Below are 21,863 nucleotides of genomic sequence, written 5' to 3'. Positions count from 1 at the left end.
ATAGCTCACAGGTAAAATAAGACAAATAATTATTCTCCCACTAATGTCCCAATCACACAACGTTCTCCCCTTGAAGGCCACGATGTCCTCGGAGATTCACGGTGACATCACTCCCCGCCACTCCTTCAATTAAAGTGCCATCCAGACTGCTTTGACAAGTGACGGTGCAAATCCTGCCGCTATTTAGCCTCATCACTGATGGATTTTAGGCATGATTCCCCCCCTAAGCCCTTGAAGTTAATCTGTGACTGGAGTGCTGTTATGTGGAGTTAGCTGAGGTCACCGAGGGGCCCAGAATAAGGCCGGCAAACACTGAGATTAGCACCTAATTCCGTACCTTTGAACGTGGCTATACATGCCTGCAGGGAGTCAGCGGATCTAAAAGTGTTTGTGCACACGAGCGAGTGGTTGCCAATGACGACACAAGGACTCTCAATGTATATCTGTGCTGTTTTGACTAATAAACTCCGAGTGGTCAGGTTGAGATTATTGACATTCATGCTGCGTCGCCATGGCAGATAAATCAGCAAACAGCTGCTTCATTTTTATTATTATTATGATTTTGCATGCAAATCATCTCATTCCATTAAAATGTACTAAAAGCAATTTCCCTAAATTGACTTTTCATTTCCAATTTCACAAGTTGACCCTTTCCACAAAAAAAAAAAGTTTAACGGCATGCATCTGTTGGAACATGACGGTCAAAGGCCACCAAATCTTCACTGCTGGTTTTCAGATAGCTTACAAGCTAATCTCATCACCCCCCCAACACTAATGCAATTAACTCCCATTCTCTCCCTCACTCGCTCCCCATTCATCCCCGGGATTTAGCGTTGGCTCGTTGCGTAAGAATGATTAGGTGCAGTCGTCTCAAACATCTAAATATTTTCCAAAGGCTATTCAATAATGATAACGAGAATTTAAGATGTTATTTTAAGCCGGGAATTTTTAATTAGCCACCACACCCTAACAAGCCCCCCTCAAAGACCCACCGAAGGCAGTCTATCATCAGGACTACAATATGAGACAACAGGGATTTTCTAATGTGGGTCTGTCTGCTGGTTGGGATCCGTCCACTTTTGTCCAAACTAACAACAACTAAGGGTACAATAGTCATGGTGATGTCACCCGTTGGTTTGTGGACTACGGTTTTGAAGCAGTCGGATTTGGAATATTTGCATCCAGTGAAGGAAGTGACCATATTTGGACTGTGGAGGAGCGACGGGTGGATCTGATGAACACAAGCAGCAGAGGGGAACCCATACTGGATCTGGATCCATGTGGATTCTGGTGTGAAGCTGCTAACAAAGTTAGCCTCATAATTAAAGGTCAACTTTACAGCTAAAGTGTTAAAGACATCTTAGTAGCTAACTAGCATTGGTAGCGTTGTAGCGACCTGTCAGTCAGCAGGTAAGCCCCGCCCCCTAAAGCATCCCCTGCTTTCTGGTCTGGTGGACTCTAAATGGACCATAATGTACTAAATGAACATCATGCTGGATTGAAGAAGTCCATTATTCCTCCGATAAAACCAGATAACTGCGTCATGCAACATTAAAAATATCCCCGAAAACTCTTGATTGTTCTTTCACGACTATTTCTGCCTCGGCCAGCCTTTCATGTTTGAGTAGCTGACAAGTTTATATTTGAATCGAAGGAAGTTTTGCTGAAGAATGACGGTGGAGCGTGGAGTTATTTAAAAACCAGTTATCTCCAGAAACAGATCAAGGCTATTTCCTGGGCTGAACAATCGTAGAATTGTTGTTGCGTCGAACGCTCGGCCTCCGCGGCGACAATGAAAAGACGTGATTATGATTAATCACTTCTCCCCTTCGATGCAGAGTCCCTTCAAAGGGGAGAAATGTTCAGGTTCATTTCTCGTATGAAAACTGATGTAAAGGCTTCACACCACACACACACACACACACACACACACACACACACACACACACACAGCCGTGTTCCTCAGCATCCATTTCATGAGTTCAGTGAGCCTCTCAGGATTACACACACTAGCAGGTTTTACCAGAGCCACCGGTGCGTGGAGGAGTCGGGTCGGCTTGACGGTTATATGGGCAGAGTGCTAAATGAGTGTGTGTGTGTGTGTGTTTGGTACAGTGTGTGGCTGTGACCTCGCCCAGGGGGGCTTCTTCATGAAGAATGGCGACTATCTGTGCACGCTGGACTACCAACGCATGCACGGCACCCGCTGCAACGGCTGCGGGGACTTCGTGGAGGGGGAGGTGGTCACGGCTCTGGGGAAGACCTACCACCCCGCCTGCTTCGTCTGCACCATCTGCAAGTAAGACTCGTGAGGTCACCCAGAGGTCACCTTGTTTGTGTTTGTGTGTGTCATGTGACTAAAGCTGGTCCTCTTGCAGACGGCCGTTCCCTGCCGGGGACCGGGTGACCTTCAACGGGAAGGACTGCCTGTGTCAGTACTGCGTGGAGCCGATGTCTCCGGGGCCGAAGGACGTCCTGGGCTCCAGCAGTGAGTCGCCGTCGTCTCGTCATACACACACACACATGAGTTTAGGACGTTTGCTGTTGGATTCTTAGTTCAAGAATTCAAAAAGTTGGACAGTATTACCAACTTGGTGTAGCCAAACATTGTTCAAACTAATAAAACTTAACCTTGAATCCTGTAGAAGTTTCCAGACTAAATGTAATATCTACAATATTTAAATTCGCTGCAGCTAAAAAAGAGTCTTTGGTGTGAAAATGTCCCGGCGTGATGACTCTTCCAACCTTAAAGCTATTTAAAGGGAAAGTTTGACTCCTTCTTTAGCTTAGCAAACCTACCGTTATCCTATTTCGACTGTTTTTGTTGTGCAGACTAAACAAATGAGATGTAACGTATGAGCGAGGTGTGGAAGGCAGATTTTTCATCACTTTGAACAGAGCCGAGCTCATTGTTTGCCTCTGTTTCCTGCAGCTGCTAAGATTAGCTAATTGAACGCAGGCTGTTGCTTCATATTGAACGCACCAAGCCGGCCTCTTCGAAATCATGTTCCCATAATTAAACTGCAGCCTCAGCTGGGATGAGAGGAAAACATACTTTTCTCCTGGATTACAGTTTCAAACAAAAACAAACAAAATGTGACAAAACTAGTTTAGATTTAGTAGAAATCATCATTATTTGGCTTGAAAATGACACTAATGTTTGTGTTTCTGACCCTCCATCAGCCCCAAATCCCACATTTCACGGACTCATTTGACACTAATTTGATAAACGTAATCCACAACAAAACACACTTCCCAAAACAATAATCACGATGACGTCTCGTTGAGTGTGAAGGTCGTTTTCAGGAGACGAATGACTTCTTCAGAAGCAAATAAGCATATTTTTCCGAAGGTCAAACTATTCCTTTAAAGAGGACCTAAAAGAGGGGAGAAGTTCATCTAACGGTAAAGATTGTGTAACCCAGTTATTGAAGAGTGAATGATGTCTGAGTATCATTCACTCTCTTGGACCAGTCGTGTTTATGAATAAGAAAGGCCTCGTTAAATAATGCATGGCCATGCATTTCCTTTCCTGTGTGAATCCCCTCCTCTCTCTCTCTCTCTCTCTCCCTCACACCCAGTGGTCTCTCTCTCCGTTGTTTGAAGAGCTTTTAGACAAGGTCACCTATAAATAAGGCATGCTGATTCCCCTCACGTCGTCATCACAGCCTCGTTATGCCGTTCGGCGTTATCTCCCCCCCCGCTGGTTGCAGTGGGACTCCGAGTTGCTTCCTCTTCAGAAGAGATGACTCGATGATTTGTGCGTTTTAGAAATCAACCCTGTGTACTTTTAGAGCCTCTGGGATGCCGGTTGGATGTGGATGCAGAGCCGTGGTGAGAGAGATGTGGATGATAGAAAGAGGCAGCTGTCAGGATGCTGCTGGTTGCACTCTATCACCACCTAGTGTCTCGGCTCGGAACTGAAATAAATCATTTATTTAGAATAATAAGACCTTTCTCTCCTGGTTGATTAAGACTGGTTTTGCCCGACCGATGTTGGATTTTTGGGGTTGATGCCGATTAATTTATTATTCTTATATTATTATGATTTTGATATATTGGTGGATATTCATATTTCTAAAATAATTTCATCGTTGACCTTGGTGTTCTTGTTTCTCTCTGCTGGCCAAACAGAGTAATGACACCATTTCTGGTAATCGCTAATCACTGTACCGATATATCTGCTATCGGCTAATATCGGCCGTTTAAATCAGCTGACCGATTTATGGGTCGGACTTTAGGAACAACCCTTCACTTGAGCATTAATTTGCTCTAATTTCTTTACCGCCCGCTTATATTATCTTGAGTACAAATACTTTATTATAAGTAGAATTTTCAGGTATCTGTACTTGACTTGAATATCTCTTTTTCCCAATTTTTTACCTTTACATACATTTTAAAACAAATATCTGTACTTTCTACTCCTGACAGCTTCAAAACAGGCTTGTTTTAATGCATTTGAGGGGGATTATTATATACTATATATTTTAAAACAGCCAGTAGAAACCTCCCTGTCCTTTTCCACTTTAACTCGAGTACAGAAGTTGAACCAGTGCTTCTCCTGTTCCCACAGATTGTGCAGGATGTGGTCGAGACATTAAGAACGGACAGGCTCTCCTGGCGCTGGACAAACAGTGGCATCTGGGCTGCTTCAAGTGTAAGGCCTGCAGCAAAGTGCTGACCGGCGAGTACATCAGCAAGTAAGCGGCTTCCCTTCCACCGTAATTACAGGCTGCTTCGGTCAAACTCGGGCCTCACGACTCCCTGTCTCCTCTCAGGGACGGCGCCCCCTACTGTGAGAAGGACTACCAGATCCATTTTGGAGTTCAGTGTGAGGCGTGTCATCAGTTCATCACAGGGAAGGTGCTGGAGGTAAGACGCAACACACACACACAGGCTCTCTGTGCTGCACTTGGATTTCATATGTTTATTTAAGGACACAGTTAGGGAAGTGGACCTGAAGTTCCACCTTAATGTGGATTTACAGAGAGTTGGTTGTGAGTTCTGCTCCTCTTTAAGACGGAGGGAGGACGGTGGAATTGTGAAATGTCGTTTTTATAATCTCCGGTGTAATCTCCCCGTCACGGAGCCAAATAGACTCGACATTGAACTAAAAGATTAATTCTTAGCAGATTTCTAGGTCTCTCAGAAAACGCTTGGTTGCACACAAGGCTGTATGCCACAAATTATATAAATATTACATATTCAGCGTTGTTAATACAGTGCATCACGTGGCTGTTATGAAACTTGTAACAAGCTACCAACACCTTCCTGTTCGCCGGTCTGGCCTTGTCTGTTCTGCTGACGCTGATCCAATCAGACTGGGAGTTATGTTGTCGTTTAATGGTATGAAAACGTCGCTGCTAGCCAGCCGGGGCTCACAATAATCCAGCACTCAGGCTCGGCCTTTATGACAATAGGAAGGGCCTCGGCATCTCGACCCCTGAGCTGCAGCCGGTGGATCAGTGGGGCCGAAGCCAGACACTGTGCATGCTGGGAATGTGTGTGGATGCGAGGGGGTAATTAATGCAGCTGTTAAAAGCCGAGGGAGTATTTAATGGAATGCACGTATAGCATAAGTACCATTATTATCCCTGAGAGATGTTTTGTTTCACAGTGAGGAAGAGGAAGAGGATCGGGTGGGAGGCGCTGTAGCTCCTCTGGAAGATAATAATGCAAATGTTAGTCAGTGGCCTCCGTATCTCTGAGTGGCCATTTGCAAAGCTGAACATGTTATATGAGGGTTGTTATGCAGCAGGTGACATTTCCTCACCTCCCTTCCTATCAAAGTCACATAGGCCTTATAATGGCGCTCCCTGCATGCAAATAGAGTTAGTTTTTATTTGATTGCTTTATGCAGGTTGTCATGAAGAGGAAAACGTTGTCCTTATTGAGGTGAAACCTGCAGACCAGTCTCAGGGCAACATGTTCGCCAACAGCTGTTTTGAAGGAAGTCAGAGCCGTTATACAGCTATGTGTGTTTTGCAGGCGGGAGACAAGCACTACCACCCCAGCTGTGCGAGATGCAGCCGGTGCAATCAGATGTTCACGGAAGGAGAAGAGATGTATCTGCAAGGTGAGGCGGACTCTGAGTTATCACCATTACTCCTCGTTTGGTAGAAGACTGAAGAGTTGCATTCCCGTCTGTAGTTTGAGTTTGGCTTTGGTGTATAATAGAAACCCCTAAATGACGTATTTGACTTTAATTAGAACAACAAGCATATGGATGGATGCTCTATATATAGTCTGATTGGTGATAATATGTCTATTTATATGCTGAGCTGCTGACACGGTGTACTGTGTGATTATCCGGCCAACACGAGCCGACAGAACAGCTTTAATGCCGCTTCTATAAACGTCTCAGACGTCTAACGAGATGACGAATGCAATTCCATCTAAAGATATTCACTCACGGTTTCCTTCCTGCACAAGCTCAGCACCAAGTGTGTTTAAAATGCAGCATCTCCGTCGTAAAACCTTGAAACCTTTATGATCGAGGAACAGGCTGCAACAACCAGAGAGAAAGAGACTTGAACCCATGACCTTCTGGTTCTGCTGCCACGCTGGAGTCAAGTCACCATCAAAGATGTATTATCTAAAAAATATATATATATCCCATATAATATAATAATATGGGGGTAGGAGCTTAGAAGGACAATAAGCATTTCTTTTGAATTTCTTTTGAATTAATGATGCAATTAATTTGACTCTGTTTTAATTAGCTGTAGCAGCATGTGGTCCTTGTGTTGTTTCCCACTGTTTGATGCTGGGTGAAGGTCTACGAGTTGTTGAGAACGTGATATAATATATGCAAAAAAATGTGAATATTCTTTATCTCCATATGTTGCTCTTGAATGTATTTCCCCTCCGTCTCTCTCCTCAGGATCGACAGTGTGGCATCCCGGCTGCAAGAACACCACCCGGACAGAGGAGAGACACAGGGAGCGGGTAGGAGCTTTTTCATGACTTTATTCTCAGACTGAACGCAACTTTTCTGTTCAAGTCTCACGACTATTTCTGGATAGGATAGGATAGAAGCGGAGGGATTCTGCATGGACTGTCCCCGCTCCTGTTGAATATTATCTGCCGTTGACATAATTTGAGGCGTCGCTATGTGTGCGTCTATGAATATGTGTCCACGTGCAACATGTTGGGCCTGGATGTGTGTGAACTGTGAGTCGGGCTGGAGAGGCACAAACCCCTGTGTGATGTCCTGTGACCCCCCCCCACCCCCCTCCCCCTCCTCTCCCTTCCTCCACAGCTGTTGCCTCCGTCCCTCTTATTCCTCCAAAAAACAGAAAGGCAGGTACTGTATTCGCTATTGGCTATGAGATGGCATCATCCTGTGTTCCACCATGTAACCTTATACATAGGACACGATGCACTGTATGCTGCCATCTGCTGGAGGCAGCCTGCAGTGCGCCCTCTCTCTCTCTGTGTCATATGGAGCCATTCAGTCCTTGTCCACTCATATCGAAGGTGCATGAGACAGAGATATGTGCACATTTGGAGGAGCAGACACAGTTTCTCCCCCATTTACCTGAAACGCTCATTTAGTAACGCTGCTGCCATCCAAACCGTTCATTTCACACAAACAGGCATGAGGTTCTTAAGAACATGAGATCACACGGCGCTAAAAGCACTCATTCACTTTGCAGATTTGCAAATGAATGACCCCCCAAATCATGAAATGACATGTCAGTACCTCATGTTATTAACGAAAACGTACAATACAGTCCTCTATCATCGCTCACACAGTAAACGCCACTAATGTTGGAGTGTTTTGGGGAGGTGGTAACCATGGTGATGTGCTGTGGATCATGGGAGACTGACTGCCTGACAGGCCACTTGTGTGTTTTCTCTCCTCGCAGCCTACGAGGTCGTCATCCGAGAGCATTTGTTCCAGACCTGGTTCAAGCATTCCTGGCTCACCGGGTCACACGATCTATGTAAGTTCAAATATGTCCAGATTTGTTGTGATTTTGTCTTTCTAGTTGGATATTCAGCCTCTTGTGACAGTTGAACCTTGTGCAGTAATAGAATTCACCCCCGTGTGTGTGTGTGTGTGCATGTTTTTTGTCTTTATTTGTCTCCCCTAGGCAAAAGTAGACAATGAGATCCTTGATTACCGAGACCTAGCTGCCATTCCAAAAGTCAAAGCCATTTATGACATTGAGCGTCCCGATCTCATTACGTACGAGCCGCTGTACACCACCTCGCTGGACGAGAGAGAGGAGAGAGGCGAGAGTGTGGGAGAGGTAAACGCAAACCCAGCGCATGCATCTCTTCCTGCATGCATGCATGACGTCTTCATGCACAAATGATCCTCTATTATTTCTCAAATTTCCTCAAAAAAGTATTTTATCGTGTTGCGTTCAAAGACCCGTGTGCCGTACTGACTTTCTGTGTCCGTTGCAGCTCCACACTGCCAGGAGGGAGCGCTCCCCGTTGCCCGATGACAAGGTGAGATACGTCACCTGGGTGCTGATGATGATCAACGATGCACAGAGAACAGAGTTGTGCTGTTATTTTGAAAGGGAGATGGTGTACGTGATAATGTGGCAGATCAGCAGATCAGTCTGTTCTCTTTATTTTTAACACCCAGGTGTGTCGTACATTATGATATGCTGACGGGGCTCTTTTAACTCCATGTGAATGTTAAATAACTGGCTTGTTTTTTGTTTTTTTTACAACTTTATTACTCACACTCGTTTGATTCTTCTAGTCCTCAAGAAACATGTCGCCAACGCCACCTGGTGAGGTGAGCATAACGTTTTTGTCAAATTCAGTCTTTTCTATGCAATCTCATTAATCCCAGCACACACTAATAACTGTGTGTGTGTGTGTGTGTGTGTGTGTGTGTGTGTGTGTGTGTGTCAGGGCTCCTTCGACAGGAGGGAACGCATCCTCCAAAGGTCCACCAGTCAGGGCTCCATAGGATCACCAGTCTATAATCGCCATGGTTACACCCCCACCCTGTCACGGTCACCGCAGCACTTTCACAGGCCAGGTGAGTGTTTGTGTGTGTGTGTGTGTGTGTTTAAGGTGGTCAGGTGGACAACAGTTAAAAAACTCCCTGACTTCCCTCTTTCTGATCCGTTTCCCACCTTAAAGGGGAAGTCTGAGTTATGTTACTGATTTTTTGATCTGACGTGATGGAAATCCATCCTTTTTGCAGAATAAAAACTTTAAGTTGATTTTATACACCTTTAACAACATGTTTTCTCCCGAGTTTGCTTTCCTTTCCATTATAAAACGTTTGATTTTAAAGATCCTGAATACTCCTTACCTCTCACTTTGGGTGTCTATTATTTCCTCTTTTTCCTGTATATCTTCCCTTTTCTTTTGTCCCTCACTGTCTCACCTTCTCCCCCCCCCCCCCTCCCCCCCCAACACCGTCCACTTCTGCTGCCTGGTCCTGGTGGGTGTTTGTCCCCCACCGTCCCTCCCCCTCCCTCCCTGCAGAGGCTCTGACAGGCATGCAGAAGCTCTGCTCCTCCTTGTGCAGTAACAGTGTGGGCTCCAGAAATAATGACTCCCGCCCCACCTCCCCTTTCAGACACCACTTCCTCCCCCATAGCCAAGGTAAGGGCCCCACTCCACTCCTCGCTGCCGCCCCCCCAAAAGGCCACATCTCCATCCGTCACCTGGAACATGCCCCCCCCCCCCCATCCAGCGTCATTTCTCATCCCGACCGGTCCAAACCCCCATGCAGCCGTGGCATTGATTCCTCACTAACCAGCATGCACTCCTTCACCTCTGACGATCACGGCCCAGTCGCTGACAGCCTCTTTGTGTTTGTGTTTTTGCCGCTTTGCATGCACTTGAGAGATACTGCTGATCCAATATCCAAACTGACAGAATGTTGGATGATGGATTAGTTTATTTTGGTGCCAGAATGAGTCTCCAGACTCCAGTAAGCCGGAAGGCTGAGCTAAAAAGGAAGGTTTTGTGATATAACTTTGCATGCTGGGAGTTTAAAACTTAATTCATGCTATATAACAGATCTGCAGACATTATAGCTCATGACTCACAGCTCATTTCCTCAATCTCTGCTAGTTTACGCCGCTTTTATATCTTCATCGTGCACTCAGACAGCTCCATGAACTGCATCTAACCAACAAGCCACCAGATTGTCTCCCTTTCCCAAAGAGGACTCCAGCACCGTTCGGACTGTGGTTCCCCCCTTTAGTCTCCCTGCTTACGTTCTGTTCTTGGTTCTTCTCACTGGAGGCACCGACCCGCCGAGTGGCCGGAGCTCCCCCCTCCCGCTCAGGCCCGACAGCCGGCCAGTCACCCCGCCTCTCTCTCTGACCCCTAAACATTTCCACCTCCCAGGTAGGAGCTGGAGCGCACCCTGTCACTGCTCGTCCCTAATCAATCAATCAATCTGTCTGTCTGTCTGTCTGTCTGTCTGTCTGTCTGTCTGTCTGTCTGTCTGTCTATCTATCTATCTATCTATCTATCTATCTATCTATCTATCTATCTATCTATCTATCTATCTATCTATCTATCTATCCCATTAAACTCCATTTGGGATCAGCTTTTGCTTTCCCCCTCTTCTTTCATATCACAGGAACATAGTGAGATTCTGTGTAAATCCCCATGCGTGCGTCTTTGCTTGTGTTGAGGTGTTTACTGTACTTTTCCTTTCTTTTCGTGTAAACCATAAAAACACTGTATCCTCCGTAAATGTCTTTTCTGTCTGTATGTGACTGTTTTCAGATCAGGGGAGCAACATCTACAGAAAACCCCCCATCTACAAACAACACGGTACCTTCCTCCTCCTCCCGTTCAGCCTGTGTGTTCTGTTATCTGAGTGTTCTCTAGGTTTTTATCCCACTGGGCTTTACTGGGTATGTTTCTGTGAATCAGCCCAAATGTGTGTATTCATCCAAGCGTGGAGTCACCCTCAGTGTTTGAAGTCTGTCTCCAACCTGTAGCCTGTTTTACACACGGCACCGTGTCTCTTAACAAGTCACACTAGTGATGTCATAGATACAGGATAACGACACTTCAATATCCGAGAGTCATTTGTGTTAAAGGCAAACTGAATGGCTCCATAGCAACGTCTCCTTGTGAGCTAAAATATGTTTATTCATGTTTTACTTTTGTGATAAAAACTGATTGAACTGCTTATCTGTGATGAGTGATGTAGGTGATGTCATGTACTCGTTACCAGTAATTCAGTTCTTAGTCTCAGTGCAAACACGACTTTTGAAAATAAATTAACTAATTAATAAATGATAAAAAATAAATGAAAATAAAAATATAAAATATGAATAAATAAGATTATATTTCAGGTAAATATTCCGTGACTTGTTAGGAACGACATGTCCTTGCATTGTACACGTCACATGATTTAAATGCCCCCCCCCCCCCCCCCCCCCTCCCTTTTAAGTCTGACGGCTCAGATTGGTGCAAATAAAAAAACAAAATAAAAATAAATGTTTTCCTGTGGTCCAGACTGTGACCCAGACACTTATAGATCAGTTCCCATGGTTACCAACCTAGATACAGATGCCATAGCACGTCAAGGCCAGTCCGCTGATGACATCATCAGGTCCGCCACCTTCCCCGCCGCCCACGCTCCCTCCCCGGACGACGGCTCGCGGAGCGAGGGGGGCAACCGTTGGCCCTGCTCTCTGGTCGCGTTAGGTACAGTAGGCTCGTGATGGGCATGCTCCCACTGCTCGCCATCTAGCGGTCTGAGAGACACCTCACCGCCACCGCCACCGCCACCGCCACCTAGCTCCTCCTTGGTTCTCCTGCATCCCCGCTTCACTTCTATTCAGGCCTCACAGAATTCACCTTCTTACGTTTTTGCTTAAGCAGAAAAAAAGCTGTTTGGTTTCCGTTGCTGCCATATATTATTTTTCCTGCTTGAGGTGGCATCATTTTTTATTTTTATTTTATTTTACACGACCGTACCACAAATGCCTTGGACAGAGATAACTGAGACGGACTTCAAACCCACTTCTGTTCGTCTGTCTTACATCCAACGATGTCGCGTGAACATCATGTCATGTCAGTGGAGACTAATGCTCCAATAAGAACCCCCCCCCCCCTCCTCCCTGTCTGTCTGTCTCGTCAACTCTGTCTCACATTTGTGTCCTCCCGCCCATCCTCGTCTTCCTCACCGCTCTACAGCCAGATGAAGCAGCCACATCCTCTTTTTTTTTGCTGTCTTCCTCTAAACTCCTACCTGTGGAGCATTTCATGCGTTTGTTAAAACACGTAGAACACACGTGTGTGTCTTTACACGCCTTATATGTAACTCTTGGGGCTCCCATAGGTTCGGAAGGGAGGAGACGGTCCAGAGAAGAGGAGGAGGAAGAGGCCTTGAAAAAGAAGCAGCTCCACGAGGAACATCTCAGCAAGGTCAGTGAGATGACCTTTAACCTCCTGTGTCTTTGGCTGCCGTGTGCCTGAGACGAAAGCTTTGTATCCTTGACGGGTTTTTTCGTGTGTGTGTGTGTGTGTGTGTGTGTGTGTGTGTGTGTGTGTGTGTGTGTGTGTGTGTAGATCCAGTCTGGTTTGGGGAAGCTCATTCTGAAGGAGGAGATGGAAAAAGAGCAGATCAGGGAGCGTCACGCCCGAAGCCTCTCGGCCCAACGATACGACTCCAAACAGACCAACTGTGATGCAGGTCCGTTTGTGTAAATATTCCTTTGGGTCAACACCTTTTTTATTTATTTTTTTAAAATATAAATATAAATTTGAACATTATTTTCTGTTTCAGATCCGACTTCTCCGACCAAAACGAACTCTCTGCCCGGCTACGGGAGGAACGGGTTGCATCGGGTGAGAGCTCGCTCACGCTAGAGATTTCCAGATAAATGACAATTTGAAATCACCAAAATGCATAAAATTATGTTTATGTTGTCTTAATTTCACACAGTATTTAAAAACAATAGTGATTAAAAAACACACTGTGCAGGAGGAGGTTAGAAGCCAAGAAAAAGACTAAAAAAAGTCTAAGTTACACAGGTCACACTAAGCAGCAGCGACAGTTAGAACAACAAATAATAAATTAATTAAAAAATAAAAATAATGGGTTTATATGTTATAAATAACACACAGTTCTGTATATTCACATGAAAATGGATAAAAGTAAGTGTTTTTCTGAAGAAATGACATGTTAAATGTGTTATATCTCGTCATCAGTGCCAGAAACACTAATTATAAACATATAATATATACATGTTTTACTTATTCTGGTCCCAAATCAGCAACAAAACATGTTACAATGTTACTGTTTCCCCCGCAGCCCCAGTCGACGGACTTCACCCAGTACAACAGCTATGGCGACATGTGTGGAGGAGGCCGAGGTGAGAGCTGCCGTCGCCAAATGTCACCAGAGCTATTCAGCATCAGTATTTACAGATGCTTTTGTAAATATTTGCGTCATGATTCACACACACACACACACACACACACACACACACACACACACACACACACACACAGCAGCGTGTCGTCAGGGACAACAGTGTTGCAGGGCGATAATGACAGCGAAACCATTAACTGTGAGTCTCATTTTCTGTCCCATGTTGTCCTGCAGAGTTTCAGGTATGTCTTCTCATCTGCTTCTTCTCACATGGCATGCTTCCTCACCTTGCATCATTTATATTTGCTTGCTCGTGGGTTTGCTGAGAGAGAGAGAGAGAGAGAGAGAGAGAGAGGCACTTGGCCCCTGAATGCACACCGCCCACTCCCCGCTACACGCTTGCATCACTGTTGGATTTTTTAAAAAAGTCAACTACAGGGGCATGCAGCGTGGTGATGAACCGGTGTGTGTGTGTGCCGTTAACGAAAAACACGCAATGTACAATCATCGCCTCGTGTCTTGTTTCTGTGTACCAATGTCATGACTCAAGCTAAATGCCACATTTTAAATGAAAAACTACAGAGACAGAGCCCATCTCTCCAAATACCAATTAAGAAGCCGAGCGGTGTCCCAGCTACTTGCTCCATCCAGCGGCCACAGTCACCAGTGGACATTATTCATGCCATTAACCCTGCAGAACCCCCCCTCCCCCCCCTTCCACTATATTACATTTGTGTATGTTCTATTCTTTAGCACATTAAGGATGGCCGTGCAGCACTTGCAAGGATGGACAGGGGAGTATCTATGCCTAATATGTTGGAACCAAAAGCAAGTATCTTCTTCTTTTTGCACCGATGACAACACTGAAATATATGTTTGGACATTTCTACATTATTTAAACACGTAAAACGAGGACACATTTTGCAGTTAATGTAGAGAAGAATAAAAAATAAAAAAGAGGACGAAATTGTATAATTACCTTCGGAAACATTGGTGGAAGAAATAGGGAAGTAGGTTTATTTATGTTTACTGGAGGTGAAAGACTTCATCGGGTTCCTGATGGTTTAGCATGCTGCTTCAGGAGTCACGCTTTAGCATGCTGGCTTCTCCATGCTCATCTGCACACAGCTGTTTGACTTTAAAGTGGCTGGATACTGTATGCAAGCATACAGTGGAGAATCCAAGCCGCCTGTCGGTTTGTCATTCCGAATCAACTCATATCGATATATATACTGCGTGGTATATAAGAGATTGTACATTTTATCCATGTGGATATGAGTTGGAACTTCTAGTTGCTTATTATTGAGCATTTCAGCTAAATTAACAGCTGTGTCGTTTCTTGCACAGAGGGGATTAGATATTTTGTGAAGCTCCGTTTTCCAGGACAATCATTCCCCATGTGGACTCACTTGGCCTACATTACTGGTCTTTTTTTAGTTTGCATTAAATTACTCTAAAAATAAAAAAGCCCCTACTCTGTTTTCATGTTTTTTGCCCTTACCTAATCTATTGCACGTTTAACACCAGTGTGCACCGTTATAGCACCCTGCACCCCCCCAACAACCCCTAAAATTACTCTCACTCCCAGTCACACACCCGTTCTCCCACCCAGTGTTCCCTCTGTCACGTTAAATATACAAAAATTGTAAAAAAAAAAATCATATTTTTTTTAAGCTTTACTCTCCAGCTTGTAGGCTTTGACCTGTTTCACTGACGAGTGTCTCTCTCCGAAGGTGTATCCCTATGAAATGCTCATGATAACCAGTAGAGGGAGAGCTAAACTGCCCAGGGATGTGGACAGAACCAGACTGGAGGTATCAGATTTCCACCTGACCTGTCCGCAAATTGATACTGGAATTTCTCTGCTTTGTGTAAATTAACACGTTACACAAAAAAAAAAAAAAAAACAATAAAAAAAAAAACGCAATTGTAGCAAAGGAATGTGCAGTATCCATTGCTTCTTGTCATTTTTGCAGTGACCCTTTTTCTGTGGCTTTTGGTGCTAATCACGAACACTCCCTCCCTCCCTCCCTCCCTCCCTCCCTCCTCCCTCCTTCCTCCCCTCTTCCCTCCTTTGTTTTTCTCCACCTTTGTTCTCAATTCTAGCGCCACTTAGCACCCGAAACGTTCTTTGACATCTTTGGAATGGAGATCCAGGAGTTTGACAGGCTTCCCCTGTGGAAACGCAACGACATGAAAAAGAAGGCCAAGCTCTTCTAGCACTCACACACACACACACACACACACACACACACACTGTACATTCATTCAGATAGCACACGGCAACTGTAATCTAGATGTTTTGGTTCATTTCCTTTTTTTCAGTTGTTTTTTTTATCCTGGCAAAATCAATGAAGCCATTGAATGGACACTTTTTTCTTTTTTTTTTGCTCCGATGCTTCCTGAGACTGTGAGCTGAATGATTTGTCCAGATAGACTCAGGAAGTCACAGGAAATAAACAAGCAACGAGAATCTCTTCCAATGTTCAAAAATGACAAAGAATGAATGATAATTAAGAGTCATGTTATTTTTTTTGACGCCGCTTGTTTTACTTCTTGCTTTTGCTACGAGTGGAACTGCTTACCTTTTTTTTTTTTCTTTTCTTGCTTGTTTCTTCCTACTTATTTGTTTGCTGTTGATTCCTGTGGAACTTTGTAAGTACAGTAGAACCTCATGGCGCCATTTAACGCAAAAATGTCCACGCTCGTAGCTTGAACATGTGTCAGCTTTTTTCTTTTTTTTTCTTCCTTCTCTTGGGCTAAAACAAGTTTTTGGTCCAAAGTTTGCAAGAATCGGCTCAGTGAGTCTTTGAATAAAATTGTAAAATAAAAAATAAAAAGCCGCTGGGAAAGCAGTCAGCTGACCCATCAACTGTTTTACCGGATCTCCATGGAAACGCATCATCCGAGCATCACGCCGCCGGTCTCCTCCCCCCTCCTGGCTCCTGCACACACGCACAAACATCCATCTGACCCGGCCAAAAAAAAGAAAAAGAAAATGTCTCTCTTCTCAGGCTCTCATAAACATGGCCACACACTTTCCCTTTACATGTATTGGAAGTACAAATATATTTTAGTGCCGTATTCCGACGTCCAGTAACCAACAAATAGACAAAATCAACCTAATGTAAGAAGCAACTGTATTTGGAAGTATACTGTTTTATAAATGAAAAACCCACACTGCCATTTGTTGTATTGAAATCTTAAGCCAATAAAGCTTTAAATCACCATGAACCATATGATCCTCAGCTCTACCAAAGGTACCACCCGCCTCTTTTCTGTTCTCTGTTTTATTCTTCTTTGCATTTCACTAACAAACACACGACCTCGGTGACCTTTCACCGGAGGTGAGAGGTCGTTTGAGGACCTTATGGGACAGCGGATACTATCGACTTTCTACACAAACTGTGTAATCCCATTTATTCTGATACGGACATTTGCAGCCACATAGTAAATGTTTAGTCGTCATTCTCGTAGAAATGCTAACAATGAAACTTCATTACCGAATTTGCCTTAAAAGCAAATTTTCAACACCATTTTCCAAAGCATACTGCAGTTTTTCCACTTTGTGTTCTTACTTGTCATATCGGTGAGGTTTAAAGTCACAATTTCAAAGATCTCTGTTTTTCGCTCTTTGGTGACACCTGTGGTGATAAGTGGTAACTGCAGGTGTGTTACTCGATCTCGCTCACCACAAAACATTTCGTTTGTTTTGATTTCACATCATTGTGTTACCTCATTCGGTGACTAAACAGACATTTATTTGAATGAGAATCTTCGAGATTGTTGCTTTAAAAACTCTTTTTGCAAATATTTAAATCCTGCTTGAGAAACGTAATGCGCCGCTGGCATTCTGTTTCGTTAGTTTTGCGTATAAATGCAGTTCCAATGATTATTTGAACACTTCCTCAGATGAATGCATTCATTTGTGTTTAGGAAGGAAAGATATTTGAGACTAAGGCAGCTACAGCAACTAAATTCAATTTCTCCTCTTTCTTCTCTCTTATTAAATGTCAGATATCAGAGCAGCTCATCTGAACATTATTGCAAAACGCAACTCACCACAGTGGCAATATAACAGCAATATCAAATATAGTCAAAGTTCATTTTCATACTGAAATTAACTGAATAGTGGCTCCCTGGATGGTAATCTTTGTCTGACACACAAACAAATACAGAATCTATGAATTAGCATTGTTAAACTACTAGATTATTCACTGAAAAAGATCATTCTCTGTGCATGTTTGTGCACTGGAGGTTTACATGTTACATTAATGTAAATCGGGTTGGCTTCCAAACTCATTTTTTCACAAAATATTAACCATCCGAAACGTTCCTCCGTGTCAAAACAGCCTTCTACTGTCAAACTGAGCACAAACAAAATGTATTCATTGGTGGAGGAAGGACTTGAACAATGTAGGAGAATAGTGTGCTTTGGAAAATTGTCTATGGTGATATGAAGCATAAAGCAATGCATAGTGCAGGAGGGGAAACGCACATATATATGATATTTAGGTATGAAAGGCATCACTTGTAGGGTGAATGCTTGTGAGAGCTGCAGTGTGGCCTCATTCAGCTCCAGGAGGAATTATTGTGGCACAAATGTGGGTGATTGTGGATCATAGTGTTCCCTCCTGGAGGAACTGACAATGGGGCATCATTCTCAGCTTGATTAGGAAGCAGCAAATCCTTCACTGCTGCTGTTACTGAAAATGTGTTTATCAAAAATGCAGAAAAGACACGAATAAACAGTCGAAGAGTCTCACAGTAAACTGCTTCTGCAGCTGCAGACAATCTGTCTGCCTGGAGTTGAGTTGGGCTGAATCTATGTGCAACTATTTCCTATAGGAGACATTAGAAAAGCACCAAGAGAGTCTAAAGAGGCAAAGGGAAGCAGTGAAACACAGACTGAAAAAACTGGCTGCGAGGCAATCAGACATCGCAGTGAGTCGTGTGTTCTGTGGAAAATTTAATTAACAAAACTGTGATCTGAAGCATTGGATAAACTGATGGATGCCTTTGCCCGACTCAGAAAAAGTCCTCAGCGATCAGGGAGAGCATCATACGGAAATATCAGGAGATGCAGGCGGTCCTGGACCAGGACCTGAGGCTCACCTTGTCTCACCTGGAGATCGAGGAGCGGGCCGCCGTCTCGGCCCTGGATGGGATGATGGAAGGGAGCTGCTCTCTGATCCAGCAGATAGAGCAGGAGCTGGCCATAATCACCGTGGCAACGGACCACAACGACACAGAGCCCGACACAATGGTGATTCAACTTAAAGCAATATGATGTCATTTATCTAGTGGAACTAAACATTTTTTCTGCTTTTCTTCAGTCTTTCTTTTCGTGCTCCGAGCAGCAAGACACGGAGACAGAGGACAGGTATGGAATCAAAATAATAATACTTAATATATAGTATATATATAGTAGGGGTGGGTAAAAATATCGATACGGCAATATATCGCGATACTTTGCCGCCCAATACATCAATTTTTTAACTCCAAAGATCGATTTTTTTTTTTTTTTAAAGAAGATTCATTAATTAATTCATTTTATTTTCAATGTTTATTCCAGTGAATTTCATGGGAATTAATAAAATGGAGAGGCTGTTTTGAATGAAATAGTTTTGACTCAATTTGTCCTCTGATCAATATCATCTGATGTACATATACAGGTACTTGTGTTTTCATCTTCATTTATATCGCAATATTGTGATATGTATCGTATCATGACCAAAGTATTGTGATATGTATCATATCGTGACCAAAGTATCGTGATACGTATCGTGACCAAAGTATCGTGATATGTATCGTATCATGACCAAAGTATCATGATATGTATCATATCGTGACCAAAGTATCGTGATATGTATCATATCGTGACCAAAGTATCATGATACGTATCATATCGTGACCAAAGTATCGTGATACGTATCGTATCGTGACCAAAGTATCGTGATACGTATCGTATGGTGAGGTTCTTGCCAATACTCACCCCTAGTATATAGTAAAGGTGGTTTACTCATGGTCTGCCTCCTCCAGAGTGATGGATCTGCTGAGCAGGACCGACCCGAGCAGCGTGACCCTGGACGAAGTTAAAGCCGACCAGATCCTCCACCTCGCCAGCAACATGCTTCTGCTCATCGGCTCTCAGACCCCCATCATCAGGAAACTCACCAGGAGCTGTAAGTTCATTATTTACCACAACGTTACATCACTTCCTCACTTTTTTTATGTATGAAAGTTGTTTAAATGTGGTTTCTCCAGATTCCAGCGAGGCGCGTCTGGACCCGGAGACGGCCCACCCGAAGCTGATCATCTCCCCCCGAGGCGACAGCGCCACCTACGTGGACACCTGGCAGCAGCTCCCCGACCTCCCCGGACGCTTCGACACCACCCTCAACGTCATCAGCGTGCAAGCGTTCAGCTTCGGTCGCCATTACTGGGAGTTGGACGTGACTGGGAAGACGTACTGGGAACTGGGCGTCACCCACCCCAACATCCCCCGCAAGGGCACCACGGAGGACTGCTGGCTGGGCCGGGGGCACGAGTCCTGGTGCGTGGAGCTCTTCGACGGGGAGTACACCGCCTGGCACGGGGGCGTGCCCCGCCAGCTGCCCTTCACCAAGCGCTTCGGTCGGATCGGCGTTTTGTGTAGTTTCCCCGCCGGATTTGTGACGTTCCTCGAGGCGGACAACATGGCGCCGCTGTTCTCGTTCTGTGCGGGAACCTTCTCGGACCGCCTCCACCTGGCCCTGTGTCCCGGCCATGACCACAATGGGGCCAACGCTAAGCCCATTGTGATCTGTGACGCTACGTCACCTAGCGGTGATCTCTGATCAGGGGCTCCACGGGGAAAAAGCAGTTCCTTGCTAAGGCACCACTTTCTAATAATGCAACTATTGCTATACAGGTTTAGCAGCTATGTGAGGCTACACACACACACAATGGTGCTTTGAGCTAAAGGCTAACACCAGCATGCTAACATGCTCATGGGAACGCTAACATGCTGATGTTAGCCTTTAATGTTTGCTAATTTGCTCATTAGTGCAGCTGAAGTAGATGAGATGTACTTATTTGGGTATTTGGTGATAAATTACATGAATGTCTGTCCCACAATATAACCACATCCAGTAGATGTTGAGACAGTTTCACTTAAAACCAGAAATGATAGACTTAAGGTGGTGCTGCCGTCAAACAGGATTCGTCCTCTGGGGACCGTGAATGTCTGTACGAACTTTGGTGCCAACCCTATAGATGTTGAGATTTGTCCCACAGGATAAAACATTCACCCTGTGGAGGTGAGGAAAAGTCAGAGGATCACCAAAGACAGTAGAAGTCATTGGTTGTTTCAAACGTGCTTTATAAATAAAGTTTGAGTTGAAAAGTAACTGGTTGGAGCTGCTAATAGCTTTAAGAAATTTAATGAAAATCCATAGTTATTTCTATATTTCTAAAAACATCATGGTGGCTCAACAAGAAAAAAGTAATTGGATCTCTAAAGTTTGGGAGATTCATCTTCTGGGGACCATGAATGTCTGTGTAAAGTTTTATTGCAATCATTTGCAATGCAAATCATGCTATTCTAATATTGGAGCTACTTCACTCTGGGTCATTCAAAGTGTCTCCTTTATTTTTTAGTAATAATATGTTAGACATTAGAGTTAGAAAAAAACATTTTTTAAATCTAGCTGACATTGAAAATGGTATAAGGCTTTTAATAAATATGTTTTGGACCAGATTCTCTGTTCCCACGGAGGGAAATGGTCCAACGAGTCTTTCCTTATGAATTCATAATATTCAGTTAATTTGACTGAAAAGATAAATCAAGTGTCATGCCGGAGGAGGATGAACATAATCTATAAAATTCTTAATTCCCTTAATAAATTAAGTTTGGCCACAGCTAATAAACCCCTTATAAAGGGTGTCTTATTAGAAAATGGTGCCGAATCGCTCCTTTTTGAAACGACAGAATTGTATTTCAGATGACATACGAGCACAATATTATTAAAAATGTCCACAGGAAATGATGTTAAAGGAGAACGCCGCACACTTCTTTCATACTTATGCATATGTGTATTGAAAATTGAGATGAATGTACAGGAATATTAGAAGAAGTGTGTCTCAGTGTTCATTAAACTAAGAAGAAGCACCATGAAAACAGTGTTTGATGCATATTGATGTTACATTTTTGAGTAAAAAACATTATTTTTGTGAAAAAAAACACACACAAATGGATCCTGAAATGGATCCAAAGTCTATATTCAAACAAACAATTGGCTTTTGCAAATATGCTCTCTGAGCTTTTGTGTCATCTGAGGACACGATCATCCAATTCCATACAAATTAATTCCAATTAATTTCATTAAGAAAACTCTTTCAAAGGGTGATGGAGACCTCGATCTTGATTCGTTTTTTTCACCATTTTTTATTTGTCCATTTCAAGGTTCACTCACATCAACTGTCATTACTCGGAAAAACGAGAACCCGGGGGCTCGGTTCAAATCAATAAAAGTGAGTCAGCAGCAGGGGA

General features: G+C 43.9%; 2 protein-coding genes across 4 annotated transcripts in view; both read left to right on the top strand.

The window, feature by feature from the left end:
* ablim1a (actin binding LIM protein 1a) overlaps positions 1–16,363 on the top strand; it is a 29,760-nt gene extending 13,397 nt beyond the window's left edge. The window contains exons 3-25 of one of the 3 annotated variants that reach the window (XM_084020835.1): positions 2,116–2,299; positions 2,379–2,488; positions 4,574–4,700; positions 4,779–4,872; positions 5,989–6,076; positions 6,884–6,948; positions 7,262–7,306; positions 7,872–7,949; positions 8,100–8,258; positions 8,419–8,463; positions 8,726–8,761; positions 8,881–9,010; positions 9,466–9,585; positions 10,234–10,338; positions 10,726–10,773; positions 11,467–11,658; positions 12,296–12,381; positions 12,526–12,649; positions 12,743–12,804; positions 13,271–13,331; positions 13,565–13,572; positions 15,064–15,144; positions 15,437–16,363. In XM_084020835.1, the coding sequence (XP_083876961.1) occupies positions 2,116–2,299; positions 2,379–2,488; positions 4,574–4,700; positions 4,779–4,872; positions 5,989–6,076; positions 6,884–6,948; positions 7,262–7,306; positions 7,872–7,949; positions 8,100–8,258; positions 8,419–8,463; positions 8,726–8,761; positions 8,881–9,010; positions 9,466–9,585; positions 10,234–10,338; positions 10,726–10,773; positions 11,467–11,658; positions 12,296–12,381; positions 12,526–12,649; positions 12,743–12,804; positions 13,271–13,331; positions 13,565–13,572; positions 15,064–15,144; positions 15,437–15,550 (2,162 nt within the window). In that variant the 3' untranslated portion in view covers positions 15,551–16,363. Of the gene's footprint in view, positions 1–2,115; positions 2,300–2,378; positions 2,489–4,573; positions 4,701–4,778; positions 4,873–5,988; positions 6,077–6,883; positions 6,949–7,261; positions 7,307–7,871; positions 7,950–8,099; positions 8,259–8,418; positions 8,464–8,725; positions 8,762–8,880; positions 9,011–9,465; positions 9,586–10,233; positions 10,339–10,725; positions 10,774–11,466; positions 11,659–12,295; positions 12,382–12,525; positions 12,650–12,742; positions 12,805–13,270; positions 13,332–13,564; positions 13,573–14,083; positions 14,159–15,063; positions 15,145–15,436 lie in introns of those variants that run through there. The other 2 variants (XR_014597917.1, XR_014597918.1) reach the window with 2 other exon arrangements.
* Positions 16,364–17,758: 1,395 nt separating this feature from the next.
* On the top strand, positions 17,759–20,174 carry LOC311020893 (zinc-binding protein A33-like). The gene is made up of 5 exons (XM_084021155.1): positions 17,759–18,274; positions 18,363–18,596; positions 18,667–18,713; positions 19,373–19,515; positions 19,598–20,174. The coding sequence occupies exons 2-5, from the start codon at positions 18,411–18,413 to the stop codon at positions 20,167–20,169; spliced, it is 948 nt and encodes a 315-aa protein (XP_083877281.1). The 5' UTR covers positions 17,759–18,274; positions 18,363–18,410; the 3' UTR covers positions 20,170–20,174.
* Positions 20,175–21,863: the final 1,689 nt, after the last annotated feature.

The sequence above is a fragment of the Eutrigla gurnardus genome (genome assembly GCF_963514095.1).
Source record: "Eutrigla gurnardus genome assembly, chromosome: 11".
Classification (NCBI taxonomy): Eukaryota; Metazoa; Chordata; class Actinopteri; order Perciformes; family Triglidae; genus Eutrigla; species Eutrigla gurnardus.
The sequence above is the reverse complement of the archived record's forward strand: the minus strand, read 5'-3'. Positions and strand labels throughout refer to the sequence as shown.

What these genes read in the sequence shown, in the direction of transcription:
- LOC311020893 (XM_084021155.1), top strand. Translation starts at nt 18,411, where the DNA reads ATGCAGGCGGTCCTGGACCAGGACCTGAGGCTCACCTTGTCTCACCTG. An exon ending in GACACGGAGACAGAGGACAG is followed by an intron (nt 18,714 to 19,372) that starts GTATGGAATCAA and finishes TGCCTCCTCCAG; the next exon opens with AGTGATGGATCTGCTGAGCA. An exon ending in CAGGAAACTCACCAGGAGCT is followed by an intron (nt 19,516 to 19,597) that starts GTAAGTTCATTA and finishes TGGTTTCTCCAG; the next exon opens with ATTCCAGCGAGGCGCGTCTG.